At 39.2% G+C, this 22,865-nt stretch overlaps 3 protein-coding genes across 3 annotated transcripts in view; 2 read left to right on the top strand and 1 right to left on the bottom strand.

The window, feature by feature from the left end:
• LOC124289450 (dual specificity tyrosine-phosphorylation-regulated kinase 2-like) overlaps window positions 1-973 on the top strand; it is a 45,826-nt gene extending 44,853 nt beyond the window's left edge. The window contains exon 12 of the mRNA XM_046726067.1: window positions 435-973. Within this exon, the coding sequence (XP_046582023.1) occupies window positions 435-973 (539 nt within the window). The remainder of the gene's footprint in view (window positions 1-434) is intronic.
• Window positions 974-3,845: 2,872 nt separating this feature from the next.
• LOC124289449 lies at window positions 3,846-6,846 on the top strand. The gene is made up of 2 exons (XM_046726066.1): window positions 3,846-5,828; window positions 6,622-6,846. The coding sequence occupies exons 1-2, from the start codon at window positions 3,846-3,848 to the stop codon at window positions 6,643-6,645; spliced, it is 2,007 nt and encodes a 668-aa protein (XP_046582022.1). The 3' UTR covers window positions 6,646-6,846.
• Window positions 6,847-9,724: 2,878 nt separating this feature from the next.
• On the bottom strand, window positions 9,725-22,828 carry LOC124289453 (protein lin-52 homolog). Its single transcript, XM_046726071.1, has 6 exons — window positions 22,767-22,828; window positions 15,947-16,015; window positions 14,007-14,041; window positions 11,967-12,039; window positions 10,753-10,835; window positions 9,725-10,410 (listed from the first exon to the last, which is right to left on the bottom strand). Exons 1-6 carry the CDS (start codon window positions 22,807-22,809, stop codon window positions 10,399-10,401), a joined length of 315 nt encoding a protein of 104 aa, XP_046582027.1. The 5' UTR covers window positions 22,810-22,828; the 3' UTR covers window positions 9,725-10,398.
• Between the last annotated feature and the right edge of the window lie 37 nt (window positions 22,829-22,865).

The raw sequence follows: 22,865 nt of genomic DNA, 5'->3' as shown, positions 1-22,865 counted from the left end.
CATCGAATTGTCACAAAAACACTATTCAAAGATGTGTATTGTATGTACAGTGTTCTATTGGTAATATTGGGGTAGCCTAGTGGTTAAAGCTTAACAACAACGAAGACCCGGACGATTCCCACATGGGCACAATGTGTTAAGCCCATTTCTGGTGTTCCCTGCCGTGATATTGCTGGAATATTGATAAAAGCGGTGTAAAACTAAACTCAGTCAGTCTATTGGTACCTCGGGGCAGTGGGGTAGCCTAGTGGTTAAAGCGTTCACTCATCACGCTGAAGGCCCTGGTTCGATTCCCCAAATGGGTACAGTGTGTGAAGCCCATTTCTGGTGTCCCCTGCCATGATATTGCTGGAGTATTGCTAAAAAGCGGCTTAAAACTAAACTCACTCACTCACTCCAGTGGTACCTCACTCATATTGTTTCATCTCTTCCAGAGAGACCCCCATCTTCTATCCTACTGAACTCCAAGGTGTATAGACACGGTGTGAAGATTTCTTCAGAGGTTAAACGTCAGAATCCGTCAACTTACGATTTACTAGTTATGGGAACCGACAGAAAGGTTTGGGATCATGGCCACCATGACACTAGAGTGGCGGAGGTCCAGCCATACAAGCAGGAGTTGGATACAGATCAGCACTCAAAAAGTCAGGGTCCAAAGTCTCCTGACATGTTTCTAAATAGTGCTGTTAAAAAAGGGATAATCAAGAAGACAGAAGTCATTCTGATTTCACTCCTTTCTCCCCATCAAGAAAGCAATTATATGAGTATAAAGGAAAGAAATGATTCAGGATTTTATGAAAGAATGAATCTAAAATCTGATGACAGTAATGATTATGCCAAAAGATATGAGAGAAAGCCAGCATTTGATTTGTCCAAGTCCTTGACCTCAAGGTCTCCACAACAAGTGAGAGGTCAAAAAAGGTCAAGGTCACCTAAACATGTCGAAGTCAAACAAGATCAAGGTCACCACTGAGTCAAGGTGATAGACACAATCAAAACTATACAGGTTTCAACACCCAAACTGTTAAGGTTCTAAGTGGAAGAAGTGCTGTGTCTGCTGGTACAAAACACCCTGATACTGGTCAGTGTTGGTCGACACAGGACTTGTCACCAAGAAGTGATAGGGATAAGTCACTGACTGAGGGAAGAACAGAAAGAAATAGTCTCCAGTGCCCAGTGAAAGTTCTTGTGAAACAAGACCGATCTCCAGCACATTCAGCATTAAGAGAGCAGGAATCAGCATGGAAGTTAAATCAGTCCCATGTTTCAACTAGGAAGACTGTAGAGATGTCTCCACAGAGAACAAGCTGTTCAACCTCTAAGCACATCTCTGATATTTTCTCAAGTGAAGATCGGGAATCTCATATGATGGCAACATCACAGCAGCTAAACAGATATTCCTTTGGTGGTCAGCATCAGCAACTCAGGGACTTTGGAGTGGAAGGAACTGGAAGTAAAACAGTTAAACAGAGTCCAGGTCAACTTCAGAAGAAGGTGAAGAGGAAGCTGTTAGAAGCTGACACATGGAGGAAGTTCCTGGAAGAAGACAAACATGATGTGGGGAAGAAGTCTGAGGAAGAAACAAAATACCATGTAGATAATGTGAAGGACAGTATTGGAACTAAGTTTGAAGATGAAACAGTGTGTCCTTTTCTGGATAGGGATGGTGATGACGTCAGTGAAGATTTGAAAAGATGTCATGCCTTGCCGCAGCGTTCAAAAAGAAAATCCTCAAGTCGTGATAATTATATGATGGTTACACCAAGAACATTATTAGAAGAGGAAGAATGTGTAAACATTGGACACTCAAAACCTGCTGGTTATCAGGATAACTATGAGGCTTTAAGAGTCCAGAAGTCAAAAGAGATGAACAAGAGCATAATGGAGATAATTATGTCTCCCAAATCCAAAATTTCCAGATTCAATGTTTCTCCAAATGAGGAAGATGATGATTTGAGAAGACATGAGATCCTAGGACCAAGGTCTGCTGCCAATGAAAGCATGAAATCTGATACATACAAATATGAAACAGCAGCTCAAGAAAAATCAGATCCTGCTTTGGTTCAGAGTAGACACCCAGAAAGGAGTGCATCTTCCAAGACGCCTCCAGTAAGGGTAGATGAAGCCTTTCATTCTGTCCCCAAGGAAAAGTGGAATTGAAAGTAGATGGAAAATGTGTCCAAGAGCGAGGGCCCAGAGGAAAAATACTGATTTGGCAAAAGGGAATAGAAGGTCATATGGTTGAGAATGCTTATACTGAAGCTGGGAGGAGCTTGGAGCTGTCTCATAAGGAATTATCAAGGGAAGAAGATAAACACATATTGGCTGAGTTGACACTGCCTCCGAGAGACAAGATCAGGAGGAACAAGGTTGATTTGGGTCAGGAAGAGCAAAGGAGATTGTTGAAGGCTGATATTGAAGTTGAGAGGAGCTGTGAGCTGTCTGATGAAGAAATATCAGGGGAAGAAGCTAAACAGATGATGGCTGAGTTGACAGTGCCTCCAAGGGAGAAGATCAGGAGGAACAAGAGTGACTTGGGACAAAGATACAGAAACAGGTTGTGTAAGGCTGACATCGAAGGTGAGAGGAGCTGTGAGCTGTCTGAGGAGGCATTTTCAGGGGAGGAAGCAAGGCAAGTGATGTTCAAGACAACAGTGTCTCCAAAGGGGAAAACTGAAAGGAACAATGTTGATCTGGGACAAGGGGACAGGAGGAGGTTGTATTATGCTGAAATTGAAGCTACAAGGAGCTGTGAGATGTCTGATGAAGATTCATCAGGGGAGAAAGCAAAGCAGATGATGTTCAAGACGACAGTGCCTCTGAGAGAGAGGACCCGGAAGAACAAGAGTGATTCAAGAACAGGGGTCAGAGGGAGAGTGTTGGTGGAGAATACTGATATTGAAGCTACCAGGAGCTGTGAGATATCTGATGAAGATTCATCAGGAGAGAAAGCAAAGCAGATGATGTTCAAAGGCGACAGTGCCTCTGAGAGAGAGGACCCGGAAGAACAAGAGTGATTCAAGAACAGGGGTCAGAGGGAGAGTGTTGGTGGAGAATACTGATATTGAAGCTACCAGGAGCTGTGAGATATCTGATGAAGATTCATCAGGAGAGAAAGCAAAGCAGATGATGTTCAAGACGACAGTGCCTCTGAGAGAGAGGACCCGGAAGAACAAGAGTGATTCGAGAACAGGGGACAGAGGGAGAGTGTTGGTGGAGAATACTGATATTGAAGCTACCAGGAGCTGTGAGATGTCTGATGAAGATTCATCAGGAGAGAAAGCAAAGCAGATGATGTTCAAGACGACAGTGCCTCTGAGAGAGAGGACCCGGAAGAACAAGAGTGATTCAAGAACATTGGACAGAAGGAGATTGTTGATGGAGAATATTGAAGCTGCAAGGAGCTGTGAGATGTCTGATGACTTATCAGAGGAGGATGCAAAGAGGATGATGATGGAGACTACAGTAGAATGTGAGGCAATGACTGAGTTCAGTCACAGAAAAAGAACTGGGGTAACCAATGATATTGTAGAACACAGTCGGCGTCCTGGTGCTGGTGAACAGTTCAGGAAAATAATGGGGAACATGCATGTCATTACTGAGACAAAATCTATAGCGAAACCTGCAGATAGAGAAAGAAATTTAAGAGATTCTGACAAGAAGACACATGATGAGAAGGGGTGAATCAAGGACTGAATCAGGTCAACACCCTACAGAGAACTGTTGAGAAGAAGACACATGAGGATGAAAGGTGGAGGAAGATATTTGAAGAACACAAACGTGGCATTTTAAAGACTTCAAAAGGTACAGAATTTCATCAGGCTGATGTTGAGAAGAGAAAGGATATGTGGCTTCAAGTCTCTTTTGTTGATGAAGATGGGGAGGATATGGAGGGTGCAGGAGCAGACAAGAGACGTGCACAGAGGGAGATTGGGAGATACAGGGCCTTAGATGCTGCTGATGGTCAGGATGAGGTTTTGCAGCACTCATCAGATGGAGAGGAGGTTGTTATGAGTGTTGTAGATGGTGAGAGCGTGTTAGGAAATACTGATGCTTCACATTCGAGACAACAGAGAAGTGACAGTGAACAAGTGAGTGGTATACCTGCTGGAAAATATGCAGTTAAGCAGACAAACGGTTGTGTCTCATCGTCAGAAAAGTCAAATCATGTAGCAATAAAAGTTAAAAACTCTGAATATACTAGTCCCAAAATAGATGATTCTTTGTATGCTCAAAGGAGCACCGCTGTTGAAAAAGAACCTTTGAAGAGAAGAGAAAGGCTCGAAAGAGGCAGAGATTTTTCAAATGACACAGAGTTCGAATTCAGTGGAAACATTCATTTCAGGCAGTTCAAAAGAAGCAGCAGTTCGTCACAAGGAACTGGTTCAGACAAGAGTCAATCTTGTTCTGGAAATGTTGACAAGTCAGAGAAAAAAGAAGGCAGCATGTCAGATTCTACCTTATTGGGAATTGCTTCACGATATAAACTGACTAGAAAGACAGGACAGCCAAGATCCGAAACCCATAATGAAATGGATGACCTTGAAAGTGAGGATGAATGTGACCGTAATGATAATCATGATCTGAGGACAGTAGCCCCTGATCCAGATCATCATCAATTAACTGATGATGACTACAAAGATGCTATGGAGCAAACCATTGGCCAAAATTCAAGTCCCTGTGCCCAGCCTCTGTCCCACCCTGACAACAAGCCGGTTGGACAGAGGGAGAAATCTGATCAGTGTACATCCAACAGGCAGATGTCACAAAACCCAGCACCTACATCTCAAGAAGCAGTACCCGCCCCTGCTAGAGCAGAAGACATGTTCAATGTGTCACTGTGTGGCTATGAAGCTTCAGTGCCAGATGACAGCTTAGTGATACGGCAGCCATCAAGGAGACGACGGAAAAAATCTCTGGCAAAACGGAAACTAGAATTTGCTAAAAACAAAAGGATGTCATTCCAGGATGTCGTATCAAATACTGAGGACAATTGTCAAAAAGAACCAAAGCTAAGGAATAAGACCAATATAAGGGGAACAAAACGTCATGTCAGGAAGACTGTGAGGGGAGCCAAACCTATAGATACTGAAAAAGATGATCATATAAGTCCTTGCAGGAAAGGTTGCGGAAAGCTGAATACTTCACATGTTGGCGGATCAACAAAGAATCCTAAAAGCACTTTGTCAAGTCTTAAGACAAAATCTTTGAACAAAAGAGCTTCTATGCAGGTAAAGGGGAAGCGGAAAACAATTCAGGATCAGTTGCCAGAAGAAATGCAACAAGGATGTCATGGAGAGAAGAGGACGAGGAATGGGGAGAAGAAATCAACTAGACGGTATAGGCACAAGTCAGATACCACCCAGAGTAGCATGTCAAATGTCTCCAATCATTCTGATTCAGGTGATTCACATGACAGTGATGTATCAAAGGTATGTGTCAACAAACGCCGAAGAACTGATCTTGTCAGATCCAATAATCGATCTCGGGCAGAATTGGGAGAGTTATCCCCCCTTGCCAGCAAAGGTGTTGCTGGAGCAGACTATGGGCGGCCTGCTTTGAATAGCCATCAAAAGACAGCATGGAAACAAATTGAACTTCTGAAGGATAGTGTGAAAAGGTTTTCCAGATTGGCAGAAAGGTCGAGGAAAACTAAAAACAGTTCTTCCAGACACACAGGGCTTGATGACAGTATTATCTTCTTGGAGGACCCAGGTTTTGTGCAATCGTCACCACATGTAGTGGGTCACAAAATGGTTGTCAAAGGGGTCAGTTCACCTTCTTCCACTCCAGGGAGGAGGAAAAAGATTCAGGATGCAGATGAGGATGTGAGTATTTCATTTTTTATCTAATCCTGCACTACTTACTTCCTGCACTTATTGTGCACAACTTGACACATTGCTGCTGGAGGATATTGAAACATAGAACTATGATCACTTCGAGTCATAAGCAATAAATGCAGAAAATAAGTAGTACAGGATAAGTATACAAATAATTATATAAAATATGATTGTATAAAAAATATTTAGATTTACTAGATTTGTGGATCCATCGCCAAAAGTCAATAAGGAAAGAATCTGTTTCAGGGTACCAGACATCATCAATGGAAATATTATACCCCTTCCGTCAATCTGACCATTGATCCAAGCTATTACACTGAAATTCAAACTCCTCCTAATTTGATGGACATCTTTTTCAAATGTACTACATTTTTTCAATGTTTAAAACAAAATAAACTATTCATTTTGAAAAACAAAATGTTTGCAATAGCATCTCATAAGAGGATGGCTCTTAAATCCTGCTTTACAATGGAGGTGTTGATCATGAAAACTTCCGACTTCAAATAGACTCATTTATGTCTTTTACTGACTTTTCATGTGTTTCTGCAATTCCAAAGATTTGTCTTTAAGGATTACTTTTGAAGTTTTACCAATTTGAATATGTTTGAAAAGCATATGTATGTTCCAGTAAGACCAATAGGGTTGTTATTACGCCTCAATCTGTTCCAGAAGAAAATGAGTAAAATATTGGCCTAGCATGTTAGATCAACAGAAAGTTGTTTCAGTTTTGTTATTTAACGTCATCATACTGTCAGATGAATTTGAAACTTTCCCTTTTCAGGAAATATTGTTCCTGACAGCCTAACAAGACAACATCCTGTCAAGAAGAGGAATGATATGTTCAATCCTATCTCAACACACTGTATGACAGAAGCATAGGGCTAGCTGGAATCACAGTGTGTGAAGCCCGTACTTCACCCCACCCATATAGACCCGTGAAGATCCGGGTTAGAATTGGTCTTGAGTAAACCATGCTTGTCGTAAGAGGCGACTAACGGAATCGGGTGGTCAGGCTCCCTGACTTGGTTGACACATGTCATCGGTTCCCAATTGCGTAGATCGATGTCATGATGTTGATCACTGGATTGTCTGGTCCAGACTCAATTATTTACAGACCGCCGCCATATAGCTGGAATATTGCTGAGTGCGGCGTTTAAACAACAAACCCACCCATACAGTACTGGGGTGAGTGGAGGACATCAGAAATGGGCTTCACACATGGTACCTATGTTGGGTATTGAACCCTGGTCTTCGGTGTGACAAGCAAACACTTCAACCACTAGGCTACCCCAGCGCCCCAGACAGCACCGGAATGTTGATTCTAGTAGCATTTATTATGATACTCACCTGCAATCATTTACCTAGTCAACCTCCAAAGCACAGTGTGTGCAAACTGTATTGTATTATCTAGGGACCAGTTCAAAATCGATGTCAGATAAAAATCTTAATTCGTTCATGATGTTAGGGGTGGGAGGATTATGGCACTGCAAGTTTCCAAACTGTTAAAATCAACTTATTTTTCAGTGTTCATGTAGAAACTAAAGTAAGCAATAACTCCCTATTTCACTGATCCTGTTGTCAATCAATCCAAACTGAACATTTCAATACTCATGTCCTTGTGTAAACATCCCAGTACAGTGGTCATGTTATTTTGAAATTAATATGGAATTGTTCTAAAATGTGCATCTTCTTGATGGTGACAGAACTTTTTGAGTATTACATGGAATTCAACAGTTTCTTAATTAGATTTAATTAAGTTGGGGTGTAGCAAAGGTTGTGTCAAAACTCTAGGAATTTAATTGTTTATCAAACATTAATCTTTTGAACTGTTCCTAGATATTATGTGACTCATTCCCAATACTGTTTTCAGAAACTCAGCTGCAAAATGGTCAGAAGTTTTCCATTTTGTACTGGATTGTGTTATCTCTGTTAATTCTGTTAATCTGTATTATGTGTAGCTAGAGTTACTTCCCTTGGAAATGTTCTCTCTCCACCCCCCCCACCCCCTCCCCCCTATCAAATTTATAGCTGTTTCTTATCTTACAATTAAATATGGGAATTTCCTTCTCTTTGAGAGAAGGGCGTAAATGTAGCTCTTCCTCGTCCTGACGGCCCAACGGCAGCAGCCACCCAAGAATTAGAAAAGGCATGTTTTTTAGCTCTGTATTACATTATTGAACTGAGAATGTGGGACTGAAATTTGATTTTGTTTACTCTATTTAAGCTTTGTCTTCAGTGTAGAGAAAGGATTTATTGTAAATATAATTTATGAAGAAATGGCCATTATATATACATTCATGAAAGCCTTGTATGTTCTGTTATTAAAGCTGCCGATTTATGATAGTGCCAGCAACATGTTTTGTAGTCTTGTAGTTACTAGTTATGCCAAACTCTGCTGAAGTGGGTTCCAATTCCATATATGCCTTGAGTATGATCCTTGGTTTTGAGTTCGAGTGATTAAGATAACAAGCCCAGGTAAGAGTGAAATACTCATAGGCATGGTTTAACTTGACTGACAGAATGGTACATTCTCAAGTGCTATGGTTCTGAATATTGGTACTGTGACTACCAAGCAATTCTCTAGTTGTTCGTTGTACATATATATGCAAGATGCACAACATAATTGTACTTACATTGCATGTGTTATTGTACATATTCTGTAAATTCCATTTGTGTCACATCAAACATGACTAGGAATCGTCCCACGTGGAATTTGCCTCATGTTATGATGGTGCTCTCGTGCAATAAAGGACTCTTCAATCTATTGACGGAATTTAGTAATTTCAAACATGAACTCTTGTTGTCCGTTTGATTTCATTTGAGACTGATGAATTAGTTACTAACACAAAATCAACAATCAATAAATGCAAGAAACCAAATTTTGCAGTCACATGAAATCGACAGACCAACTCTGATGATTTGTCTCATAATTTTGGACACCCGAATAAAAGAGTTGTTTAACAAACGATCATTATTTTTTTGTCACATTTCGCTATTTCTTACGAGGGGGGACCACTTGCTGGTAGAACAGCCAGGTGTGTGAGATGCATGTGTGAAATCGAAATTTCACTACACACGCTTGAACTTTTTTATTCGTTTGTCCAAAATTATGAGAGAAATCATCAGAGTTGGTCTGGTGATTTCATGTGACTGCAAAATTTGGTTTTCTTGCAATCATTAGATTTTGTGTTAGTCAGCAATTCACTGGTCTTCAATGAAATCAACCAGACTGTAGTGTGTGAATGAGTGCATGCATGTGTACATGAGAGTTTAAGTTGAGTATATGAATTAATGCTGCAGCCTCTAAATAATGGAGTCAGGGCTAGTGACTGGAAACAGGAGCAACTATTGATTTCATCAGGGCACTTTGACATGTGATCATATTTCCAGTCAGTAGACCAGGCCAATCCAGATAGTGAAGAGCAAGACATCTGGCTTGCAATATTCCAGCAACATTATGGAAGGGCCCAATAATGGGCTTCCCATTTTTATAAATGAGGCGAACCCAGTCTTTTGCCAGGATGATTGAACCCAGATACTTTTGCCATGATGAGCCAATGCCTGTCCTTATTTTTTTCAATATGTACTGGAAAACAATACTGCATTTAGAGTACTGAATAGAATTTAAGTTAAGGGACTTAATATATGCACCACAACATTGCTACTCATGGTAGTAAACAATAAAACAATACTTTTCAGATAAATAAGTCTGTAAATGATTCTGTACACCAATTCTGTTTCGTTTTAAAAAGTACTTGTAACACTTATCTGGAGCCCTAGCATTGCTTCAAAATCTTAACCAAGGACATACCACTTCTGTTTTCACAAAAAGATATACATCTCAAATGTTAAGCACGTATGTAGATATACATCTCAACTACATATATAGTTATAAAAATCTTTATTGACATAAGTATGTACACAACATGGTGAACATCACAAAGAATAAACAACATGACTTCTCTCCCCATCAATGTTTGTTTACTGAGTACAAGTTCCAATAAATATGTTCATACCTTGTCAAACATTTGGTTTACAAAACCCACAGGTCTTAATCAGCTGTAACAGTAATGTTAAAAACATTGTCTCTGGTTTACATCTACAGCAATACTTGATGCCAGAAAAATAACATTGATGGAGAACATTCATTTGTATCTGATAATGTAAGATAACCATACATCATTCACAAGAATTTCAAATTCACCGATTGCACTAAGAAGGATTGCATATTCTTACAATCTCATGTTCATACATGAACTATATACTGCAAACAACTGTACACATCAACATAAATACAAAAATAGCTCTAGCCTGAGCGAATTTGCTAATGTCCAAAACAATTAAATATCAATACACTGATTCCTGAAAAATGCTTGGACTTCATAAATAATGTTCATTTATTTTGTGTCTGTAGATCTTCAATGTCGATGACTTTCAAGTCCACCTGGGACAGCTCGACAAATCAACTGCTGCCACATCCATCACAATGATTTTACATCTCCACAACCTCAGTTTCTTGGTTTGGGTTTTTGAAGTATATTTAAAAATTTTCCTCTTGTCATTTCTCGAGCTGTGGAGAAAAATGAACATTGAGTCAAAGTTTTCTGACAGTAGACACAGCACTGCATTGAAATGAGTGAGAGGAGTATTACGCCACTTTTAGCAATATTCCAGCAATATCACAGCGAGGGAACACCAGAAATGGGCCTCACACATTGTAGCCATGTGGGGAATCGAACCCGGGTCTTCGGCGTGACAAGCGAACGCTTTAACCACTAGGCTACTCCACCGCCCTGCATTGAAATGAATTTGAATAACAAAACAAAGTTACAAAACAAAATCCCAACATTTTAGCTTGTTTCTGTTTAAAAATAGAATCTTCTGCCATGAAAGAAATCTTGGTTTGACCAACCTTCAGCATGTCCGAGTTGGTAAGCCAGATTCTGTAGTCCCGCACCTTCTCCATCAATTGTGAATGAGTCAAACTCCCAAACTCTGAAAATACAACATTTTGCAACATGTAAAAACACTGAGTTTAAAAGATAGCATTGTAAACACTGAAAGAAGAAGAAAGTGATGTTTCAAAGAGTTATGATATGTTTTGATCTGCAACGTGAGTGGACAAATTTACTGTTACGAAAAATAGCTCTACCTTTTCACAGGGCAACCAAGTGAAAACCTCCAGCAAATCTTTTTGATAACAAATCATGGATATGGAATATTGGTCTTTGCATGTGTTGTATGAGATGGTAAATAATAGTATGTAGCAGTGTTTCTGTTATCCGGTGTATATTGCAGTTTGACTGGTACAAAGTTAGAATGTCCGGTAATTTCAAAGGCTGTCGGTCATCATGTCCAGCAAATTTTAAAATCAACTTTTGTAATTACCTCTGTCAGTTTTATATCTCCTCGACAAAGATTACATTTTCACAATGACATTGACGTGTTGTCAAATAAAAAATAGCAGTTCTGGAAAACCCCAGGCTAAAAATAGTGCCATTGATGCATTGCGATACCCTCTACATTTCTGATAGGTTGTTAGGGTGCAAGGTCTCGTGCACAATGAAAAGCGAGATCACTTGACCGGTAAAAATTACAAATGACCGGTATTTGAAATGCTAGCTGGTCACAATGTCCGGCTGTAAAGAATGCCAGCGGAAACACTGATGTAGTGATTCTGGTTCAGAGATATCTTCAAGACAGTTCCATCCTTGAGAGCTCCAGGCTCACATTTCTGTAAAACTCTGCTTATCATTGCAATATGACAGCCAATGCAGATGACCAGATGGTGGCCACATGAATACGTGCAAACACCTAGTTGCGGGTACCTCTACGTGCAGTAAAACTTGGACAAAGTACTGTGAATATGTGTCCCAGTCCAACCAGCTGTGAATGGGTACCTCGTAAGAATGGGCAAACCACATTAACTCGGTGCGCCTTGTGGCTGCAAGAGTTGTATGATCCCCATGGAGCAGAGATTAATAATATAATATGCCGTTCGAGAATGACATCCAATGATCGAAGGGAAAACAAAGCGCCTTTGAGCAGCTGAGCTGAGCATTGGCGCTATACAAATTATATATAAATAAATAAAAAACATAAAAATCTCACACACTACCAACTGACCTTGCAGCAGCTCAAGGTCATCATTTTCGAGTTCCGCAAGCCATTTTGGTGGAGAGTCGGAAGCTGAAACCGGCTGGAAAAGAAAAAGACTTCATGGTGAAAACATCACCCTGGAAATGCACAGAAAATATTAAGTCACTGGAAATCAATACAAGCCAACATTCAACCAACACATCAAACTATGACGTTGACTGGGGAAAATGGATATTATCTCATTGAAATACTGATGAGAAGACTGACTAACTGAGTTTGGTTTTACGCCGCTTTTAGCAATATTCCAGCAATATCACGGCGGGGGACACCAGGAATGGGCTTCACACATTGTGCCCATGTGGGGATTCGTACCCGGGTCTTCGGCGTGACGAGCCAACGCTTTAACCATTAGGCTACCCCACCGCCCCTGATGAGAAGAGGTGAGATGGGGCTGAATGTCACATTCCAAAAAGGGGCAACAGGGTAGCTTAGTGATTAAACTGTTCACTCATCACACTGAAGACCCAGTTCGATTCCCCACATGGGTACAATGTTTTAAGTCCATTTGTGGTGTCCCTTGCTGGAATATTGCAAAAGCAGGGCAAAACTAAATTCCTTGATCACATTCAAAATTAAAGCACTTATATAGCAGGGGGTAAATGATAGACCAGTGAATCATTAGGTTTCATGGGACAATACAAAAAGTTATATTTACGACTGATACAACAGAGTACACTTGATAAATTATTTGGTAATGACACGCCCATCCACAGCTTTTGTAAATTTAATATCGCAAAATGAACTGTAATTAGCATTTTCAAAATAACCACCACAAACATGCATGTTTAGCTAGTTTATCCTGCTCTGAAATATTTCTAGTCACACATTCAAATGTATGTCTCCCCCTCTCTCTTTCTTACTGTGTCTGTGTGAGCGAGTGTGTTTGTTATCTCCTTACAGCAAAGCACCAGGCAGTGCAGCAACTAATACCGTATCTTGACACCTTTCCATGTGAAGCAACTAGGGATAGGGGTGAAACAGTATGCTCATACCACGGAAGTGTTGGGAATTGGTTAAAATCTCATAATTGAAGATTGGTTCATTACAACCGATCAATCATTGAAAATAATTGGTTAGCGTCATTTATCAAATGTTCCTGTTATCTTTGTTAATGCACACACAAAAATAAAGACAAAATGTAGTAATTTGGTTTTTTGCAAATTGCACAAAATCCATTGGCAAATTTTGCATATTTAAAGGATGATTAGTATGTTAGGAACACATATTTCCTGGATTCTTTAAGATAAATTCAATCATGACTTGGAATGAGCTTGTAGTGCTTATGAAATGTAAATTTAATGACACAGACAAAACCAAATATTGTTGATGCAAACAAGTGTTCAAAAATTGGTTGTGTTCGATTATGAGAAAACACAATCGATTGCTTGGTCGTTTAGGCACTGCGACCAGTCTTCGATTGTTTCAATTAATCGGACCACCACTATACCACGGTACGGTACATATTGCGGTACAGGGCCTTTGTTTCAGTCTGTTTCTGTTCAGTATAGAGAACTTACTTCCGGGAAAATAGTGTCCTATAGCAAAGAAATGCATAGATTTTGACAAAATGATTCGATTTCTGGACATTTTAAAAAAAAATAATTCAAGGTTAATAAAATAATGGTACTAAAACCGAAAATACTGATTTTTTTATTGCATTACGGTATACCGAACCGATGGCAAAATACTGCAGTTCTACTAAAACCGAAAATACTGATTTTTTTATTGCATTACGGTATACCGAAACGATGGCAAAATACTGCAGTTCTACTAAAACCGAAAATACTGATTTTTTTATTGCATTACGGTATACCGAACCGATGGCAAAATACTGCAGTTCTACTAATACCGCGATGTACCGTTTCACCCCTAACTAGGGATCCCACCAACAACCTTCCACTCTCCTGGCATAAACTCTATACACTACACCACTAAGACTTGACAGTATTTCATATACTGTGGCCTTAAAAACAATCAATAACCTGATGGGTACATACTACAACTTACACTTTTTATGGCAGCAAACTCGGACACACCAGGAACTGAAATAAAAAACATAGTGAATGTTAATCATTTGGACTTGGAACATTCTATCGCATTAATCCATTTCCTTGGATCTCCCAGTAGAGTTGGATCTGGCCCCATCCTGAATATTTTAGTGCTAGCAATGTAGCATACCTCTTGTGCCAGCTGATATAATAAAAGTGTTCAAAACTTCATTTCTCTCCCTCCTGCTGTAATGTTCACTTTTAGGGCTGCAATGATTCCGTTCGATTCATCGAAAATCGAATCTGACACCTTAGTTTTGATTTTTGATAACCATTATCACTATTTCAATTTGATATATGAATACCTATATAAAATATTTCCACATAAACAGAACATAATTTTGACTCCAACTCGAGCAGTTTAGAGCACTGAAATAAGGTGAAACGTGATTGGTTGACGCTGGGCTTATTATCCAATGAGAATTTTTGTTAGTAGACATTGCCAATTTGACGATGGATTTCACGCTAAACAAGCTGACTCTGAGAGTTACATGAAATCTGATGTTTTTACTTGTATGAAGAATTGAATGGAAAATGAGCGATTCCAGGGTCCAATATTGAAAATCGAATCGAATAGAGGTCTGGGTGCAGCCCTATTCACTTTCAATGCATGATTTTAAATCAGTTGTTTTCATCATTCTTCCTAGTTCTGCTATGACAGTCCATTCACAGATTAATATATTTATCATTACTACACAGTGTTAAGCGCATAAAACTTGGTGTGCAAACAGGGCTCCAGATAATTTTTCAACATCAGGAGTACGTACACCTTATTTTTTCAATATATGAGTATTGAGAAAACAATAAGAGTACATTTAGAGTACTGAATGGAATTTAATGGTGTATCATTAGCACTTGTGCTTCATTTCATATATGTCTGTAAATGATTCACCATTACACAATTGCTGTGTGCAGCGTTTTTTAAATTATTTCCTACCATATCGGTGTATATAGGTGTAGCCCTGTGCAAATTTGAGTTTAGGGATGTCAATATTCACTGCCTCACTGATGCACTATGAACACATATGCCATGATGCATCTGCCAATGTGACACAATTCACCAATTTCAGTTCTATGTTGTCTAATAAGAAGTTTAACAGAGGCCCAGATAAGGTACATATCCGGGTAAAATATGCATATAAAATTTCCAATTACGCATTGAAAAATAATTGTTGCATACCAATTACGCATTTAAAATGTTAGATACACAAAAAGTTTAAAACAAATGCGTACAGAATATATTTATAAAAATTGCTTGCGTAATGAAAAAGACATCGATTGCTATCAAGTTGTCCTGTTAGTTTAGGACTAGTGTTGTACAGTCAGGTATAGGATGAGTGATTTCTTATGAAATCATTTCCATTATATTTAAGTTGGTTTTGATTAGGTATGACATAAGGCAGAACATACCTGTGACATAATACTTAGGTGAGTAAAATGACTGAAATACGCACATATTTGAAAGCAGTGGGTAACGGAAAATGAAATCCCCACTCAAAATTCATGATACCCACTCCAAAAAAATACAGTGGGTACAGTACAGTACAGCTAAATCTTATCTGGAGCTCTGTTTAACATTTAGAAGAGTGAGTGAGTGAGTATAGCCTTACGCCACACTCAGCAATATTCCAGCTATATGGCGGCGGTCTGTAAATAATTGAGTCTGGACCAGACAATCCTGTGATCAACATCATGACATCGATCTACGCAATTGGGAATCGATGGTATGTCAGCAAGCCTGACCACCCATTCCAGTTAGTCGCCTCTTACAAGAAGCATTGGTTACTGAAGGCCAATATTCTAACCCAGACCTTCAAGGGTCACATTTACAAGAACCTGCTCTGATGTCTATGTGCTGATATCTGCCACTGGACGTCTTGCATTACTTCATTGACTTACTTTGTTCGGGCCACAGATCGGGCGAGGCTCGATCCAACTTTTCTAAACTCAACAGGCCATGGTCTTCATCTGAAAAGAGAAAACATCAACTAAAAATCCGAATACAGAAACATACCGGTAGTGTTGGGAATTGGTTGAAATCTCACAATTGATGATTGGTTTAATACCAACGACCAATCATCGAAAAAAAATTGGTTAGCGTCATTTTTTAGAGTTTCCTATTCAGGTTGTAGTTGCAAATAAGTATAAAGAAAAAAAACATTTGGTTCTCTGTTGATTTTTTTAGAAACTGCACAAATTACATTTGCAGATTTCACATCCAGTGTAAAATGATTCAGTTCCAGTGTAACATTAACTTCCCAGATTCTTCAAGAAATCTTCAGTCATGACTTTTCAGAAAGTGGAGTGAGTTTTCTTAGAAATAAACACTTTTTCAAGCCCTGACAATGTCCTAGATATGTTCCATCATCAAGTATCTCAAACTCTATTACAGCGGTTCCAAAATCGTTTGTGTTCGATTATGAGAAAATGTAATCGATTGCTTGGTCGTTTGGCCACTGCGACCAATCTTCGATTATTTCAATTAATTGGACCACCACTACATACACCACTACATACCGTACCCGGTGCCATTTTCTTGATCGGGACTGTCATACTGTTGCATGCGATGCATTTAATTGCGTTATATAAGAAATGAGCATCACAATGACAAATATTTCACAATATTACACGCAATCAGGCAAACTGGAACAACTACACACAGCCTTTGTTTTGAGGTGAGGAATAGGGACCCATTAGATGTTTAGGGTATAGGGTACATTTCCTGTTTTTTTTAATTTGTTTAGGGTACATATCTGTATACAAAACAACGTACCTATTAAGGGTGAAACGGTACGCTCTTACCACGGTACGGTACGTATTGCGGTACAAGGCCTTCGGTTCGGTCCGTTTCAGTTCGGTATATTAGATATGATCACAATGCAGAAAATTGACAAGAGCCAAACCTGACAATGTTTAATAACATGGGAAAAATAATAGCCATAATCTTTGTTATTTTGAATGAACAAAACTGTCATTTTATGACTTGATAGGAGTGAGTGAGTTTGGTTTTACACCGCTTTTAGCAATATTCCAGCAATATCAAGGCGGGGGACACCAGAAATGGGCTTCACATATTGTACCCATGTGAAGAAACCACTTGGCTACACTACCACCCCCTAGACAGAAGGAACCGAATTTTGGAATTGCACTACGGTATACCGAACCGAAGGCAAAATACCGCGGTTCTACTAATACCACAGTACATTGGGAGCTGTCTAAACCGGCACCCATCGGGACTGAAGAAATTATCCGGTTTGGACAGCGTGCGCCGGACTGTAGAGCTGGCAAGGTTACATACGACTAGAACTGAACATTGTAGTGTTGTAACACGTGCTTCTCTCAATTACTTGACAATACAATACATGACAAAGATTTCAGCTCATATTCACACATATTCACACATGGTTTTGGAGCCAATGTTTTGTTCATATTTAGACTGACAGAAGACTTTCTTCCTAAGAATGTCTGAAACAGTTTGTCTGGCAATTGGATATTTCGAAGCAAGTTCTTTTTGAGATGGCCGAGGGATAGACTCAAGTCTTTTATCAACTTCACTTTCTGATCTAAAGTAAGTTCCAAACGTGCCCACTTTTTCTGGCTTTGCCATGTTGATACGATGAGTGGCTGTTGGTTTTTCAAAAGTCGCCCCCTATTTAGCATTCCCCATGAGTGACACGTGTCAAGTCACTAATTACATTTACTTGTATAACCATACTGAACAAACACTCAATTATCTTTGTCGGCACTTAACTTGTGATGCCGCACGCTCATAATCCCTTGTTATTTCAATGCAGGATTTAATTGGTGACAATACACATCCGTCCGACTCACCATGTGCCGAATTAGACAGCGCTGATTACTATATAAACACATATTCGGGCGGCTCATTTCATGCCGAGATACGGAATTACCAGCTGCTGGATTGCAGAGCTTTTAAATGATAATAAATATACTAGCCACAGATCGAACTGAGATTTTATGCCGGTGTTGACAACTTGCCGGATTTGACAGCTGCCGATTTACACAGCTTCCACTGTATACCGTTTCAGCCCTAGTACCTGAGATACATATCTGAGTAAATGTCCCAACAACAATCCGGTGATCCCTTCAGCATAACTTACCCTTACTGGACCCACCTAACCCTAAGGATCAAAGAGTGAGTGAGTTTAGTTTTACGCCACTTTTAGCAATATTCCAGCAATATCATGGCAGGGAAACTCCAAACATTATACTATTTTTTCAAATAAGTGTCACCCATTGATCAAATTGTGACAATGGACTAAAATTGTTTTGGCGACTTGTCCTTTGTTTAGTTAACATATGATAGGTGGCTTCTTTATTGTCGTTTTTAGTTAAAGGTCACATGCAACAAAAAAATCAAACATAATTAAAACACAATTATCACTTATTCATGACATATAATATACATTGCTGATTATGGAAAAGCATAAAAAAAAAAATAATAAGCGTACAATCGCAAATCAAAAGTGCAATATTTTGTACTTGGGTTTACTTCCCTTGAAACGAAGCACCTGGGATAGTGATACCGAACCCAGTCAGAGCGGGTGGCTGTGCACTCAAGTGTAACAGCTGGTTCATTTGCCGATGACCTCACGGCTCTGTGTGTGTGTGTGTGTGTGTGTGTGTGTGTGTGAGAGAGAGGAGTGAGTGTGAGTGAGTGAGTGAGTGAGTGAGTGAGTGAGTGAGTGAGTGAGTGAGTGAGTGAGTGAGTGAGTGAGTGAGTGAGTGAGTGAGTGAACTTGGGCCATAAATCAATGCGTTTTGTTTATGGTGTATACTGGTTGACACATAGCTGAGTAGATCTAGTTCCTAACAAGGTTCTTTTATGTAATGAGTAGATTATTTACTGTTTTGATTAGACTACTCCTGCTCACGACTTTATATTCCGGACATCCGCTTCCAAGCCGCGCGAACCTATTTCACTGCGCATGTGCTATGAGCGCAGCCCAGCACAGCCGTTGAAACCACTTTTTCCCCCAAGCGCTGGGGTGAATTTAGTGAATCGTTTGAACTCCGATTTCGCAGGGGTTTTTTCATCGCGTTATTTTTCAACTTTATAAGTTGAATTTGCATTTTTGATGATTTGTATCTGTAATTCCATACCGAAAGGTATCAGAATCTGCCAAGTTGTGGTTTACGCTTCATGGGACCTTTAACATATGATAATATTAATCTTTTCATGTTTATTTGTTCTTTAATCTTGCATTCTCTACTTTTATTGTATTATCTTAATTTCTACGTATAGAATCTGTTCTGAGATAAAATAATACATGTTAATGGGTCATTCTATGGAAAAGGGCAATTTCAGCTTTTGTTCTTAAGAAAATTTTATTTGTATTTTCTGTATTTTTTATGTCTTCATGTAAACTACTTTGGTTTGTATGATTGGTATATTGCATCAGCAGAGACGTTTGGACAAGAATTTTCCATAACATTTATTGTGACGTTTCAACCTTAAATCAAAATGTCAATACTGCAACAGCTGAAAAAATACACATTTTGGAAAATCTAGTCATAAATGTTGCTTAAAAACAGCTATGAAACGGAAAGACTTGTAAGGCATCACCTACAAACGTATGTGGTGTGGAGCACCTTTAGAATTCAGCACCACAACTTCTTGTGAGGACGTTCTCTGCCATAGGTCACATATCGCAAGCAACCAGTTTGTGAGAATCCGCAACCTTCGGATTGTTAGCCCGACAGCTAACCAACTGAGTTACGTCCACACTGTTACACAGCGTGCAAATTTATTGAGTCATTCCTGTGACGTCACGTAAATGAACGGAAAGAGTCGAATAGGTCACGGACAATTATAAAAGCTACGGGTAGACTTGGTGTCACGTGATTTTAATCTATGGACGTCAAATAGGCCCCGATGCCATTTAGCACACTCGTCACTCATTCCGTAATCTATAAGACTCTGTCTGTGTGGTGTGGAATGACCCGAAATGGCTCGAACTGAACAGGGTTGTTGACGTCAGGTGTCAGACGTCAATTTCACGGTGTATCCATAAATGACGTTCTTTTATAAAAATCGTTAGGTGATTTTGTGACAGAAAAGTGTTGTAGGGAACACTGTAAAGATAATGTGGATCACACTAAAGAATGAGGGAGACATGATCATGTCTAGTGATGGAATGAGGATGAGTTAGACATCGAATCATTACTAAACAAATGTAGCATGTGAAAGGCCAATTTCCATTAGCCCAAAATTTCTACATTCAACCATTTCATTGTGTACTTTCGAGGTTTTTGGTTTCCCGTTTTTGTGTGAAAAGGAAAAATAACAAATGGTACTCATGCATTACACCAGACATCTACCTACTATATTGGATTAGGTCCCTTACCCTAACCTTAACCTCTCGAAATAATCCTAATAAATAGAATACATTGCCCGAAGCAGCACGAAAATGGCTGACGTGTCCAGTATAATGCATATACCGCTTCGAGCAATAAAATACTAATTAGTAATAAACTCTATTCCTGTGTAATGATGCAAATTACTGAATGAACAAAATATATATGTATATAAGTTCACATTTATAATTCATTTAGTTTTAATACTTATGTTGAAACTGAAATATAAAATATATCTCAATAATTAAACTGACCAACTGTGAATAATAGAATATGGCTGAATGTGACGGTGTAACACATTCTTACTGAATTAAAAATTAAAAAAATACAAAATACACAAAATATAACACCTCAGCACCTCTTAATACAAATAAATGTGAGCATATTAGTGAAAAAAGAAAAATATTTTAAACTGGTGCTTGCGAAAAAGTTGCGCATCTGCCGGTAAACAACTACTGGAAACTGGAAACATTGTTGGGCTTATGCAATGACATAGCTAGTAGAGATGAAACATTAGTGAGCGGAGCTTACACACACTCGCTGAGCTAGACAACCGTTTTGCTATGTCAGCATCACAGGGCATTGTTTTGAAAACGTGCTTTGGAACAAAATCACATAAAATTATGTAAAAGGGTATTATGACGTATTTTTAAAGTTTGTGGTGCTGTATTCTGAAATTAGGCCGTAGTTGTTTATTTGTGCAACAAATGGTCATTCTTCTAAAAGATTTTTTTTTATAGTTTTTAGCATGAACGTAAACATAAGAATTAAGGCAACAATAGCTCTTATCTCAAACAGTTATCAGAAAATGATAAAACTTTGAAACCCTCCCATAAGTTAGATTGCTTCAAGGAAAAAACTTGTATAATCATAAATAATTCAACTGGATTTCTAGATTCGTGAATATTTTAGTATTTGATACCCATTATTTATGGTAACATGAAATTAGCTAATAGCTCATTGCCAGGAAAGCCACATTCATACATTCACTCAACCATGCCCATTGCCGCTTGAGCGACACCATTTTCAACTCTGATTTTCTTAAATGTGGCTTTCCTGGGCCATAACCAGAGCCAGGGTCAGCAGTCTGAACCAATGAGTAAACTGCACTCTTGCCTGGTATGGGTTCTTGAAGGAGTTGAAAGGGGGTCTGAGGGATAAGGATTATGTACAGACCACAGGGGCTTGTATTGCTGAAAATAATACGTCCTGGGTCCTACAAGCGTACACTGATATCCATATACATATAAAGAAGGAAAGGGATGTAACGCACACAAACTTGTCAAACACCCCCCTCTCGTAAATGGGCGAAATCTGGATGGGAAATTGTGAAATACACAGCCGGGATTCTTACTGAAATAAAGCCAGATGGTCGTCGTTGGTGCGAGTCTATTGAAGGTGAAGGACAAACATGGTGGCCTCGATCAGTCGATACCGCTAATTTTCCAATAAAGTCGTGTATGGCAGGTAAAATCAGTAACTCATTTCATTTGAGATGTTGTCATGCGAAAGCGGAATATCTAGCGATTACGAAAAGGTTATGTCTTTTCGCCGATTGCGTTTTCCATTTAAATACTTAGTATTTCTTCAGCCGAGAGGCGATGATATCCCGTGAGGCAGGTTTTTGGCATTACAAATGAAAAGTTGTCTTTCCCCGAAGTTCCAAGCAAAGTTACTCGGTCAATAGAGCACCGATTTTGATAATTTTGGATTTAATCGAAAGGGAATTCATCTGGCTTTATTTCAGTAAGAATCCCGGCTGTGTATTTCACAATTTCCCACCCAGATTTCGCCCATTTACGAGAGGGGGGTGTTTGACAAGTTTGTGTGCGTTACATCCCTTTCCTTCTTTATATGTATATGGATATCAGTGTACGCTTGTAGGACCCAGGACGTATTATTTTCAGCAATACAAGCCCCTGTGGTACAGACTGTCTGAGTTCAGCAAGCTAAACGTCGTGTTCCTGCCTGGCAGGAACACGACGTTTAGCTTGCTGAACTAAGACTGACTACCCAAATATAACCCTTCGTAAGAATAACGAGAGTTCTATGAAGTGAGAGAGACAGTCTGAGTCAAATGGCACCAGATAAACTGCATTGTAAATGAACGACCTCATATATATATTAAGTATTTATTTAGATCTAGAGAGAGGATTTGGTATCGATTATGTCGGACTTACAAATATTGGGGCAAGTGATCACTGTATTCACACCATTTCATTATTATATAAAATCTAAAAATACATACATGGGCAATTGAAACAACTGTCCAATTGTGAATAGCGCATAAACAACTTTCAACGTTTTCGTGTTTGTCGTGCATCACAAGGTTTGAAATTACCTCCACTATCAAAATGCGAATTACCCGCATTTTGACCCGCCATCTTGGTTATATAATCTCGAAACAAAATGTTTCTCTGAGAAACTATGCATAAGTTTA

This window comes from Haliotis rubra, unplaced genomic scaffold (assembly GCF_003918875.1).
Source record: "Haliotis rubra isolate DU_JTF1 unplaced genomic scaffold, ASM391887v1 Scf441, whole genome shotgun sequence".
NCBI lineage: Eukaryota > Metazoa > Mollusca > Gastropoda > Lepetellida > Haliotidae > Haliotis > Haliotis rubra.
Note: the sequence above shows the minus strand (reverse complement) of the source record. Positions and strands in the feature narration are given on the sequence as shown.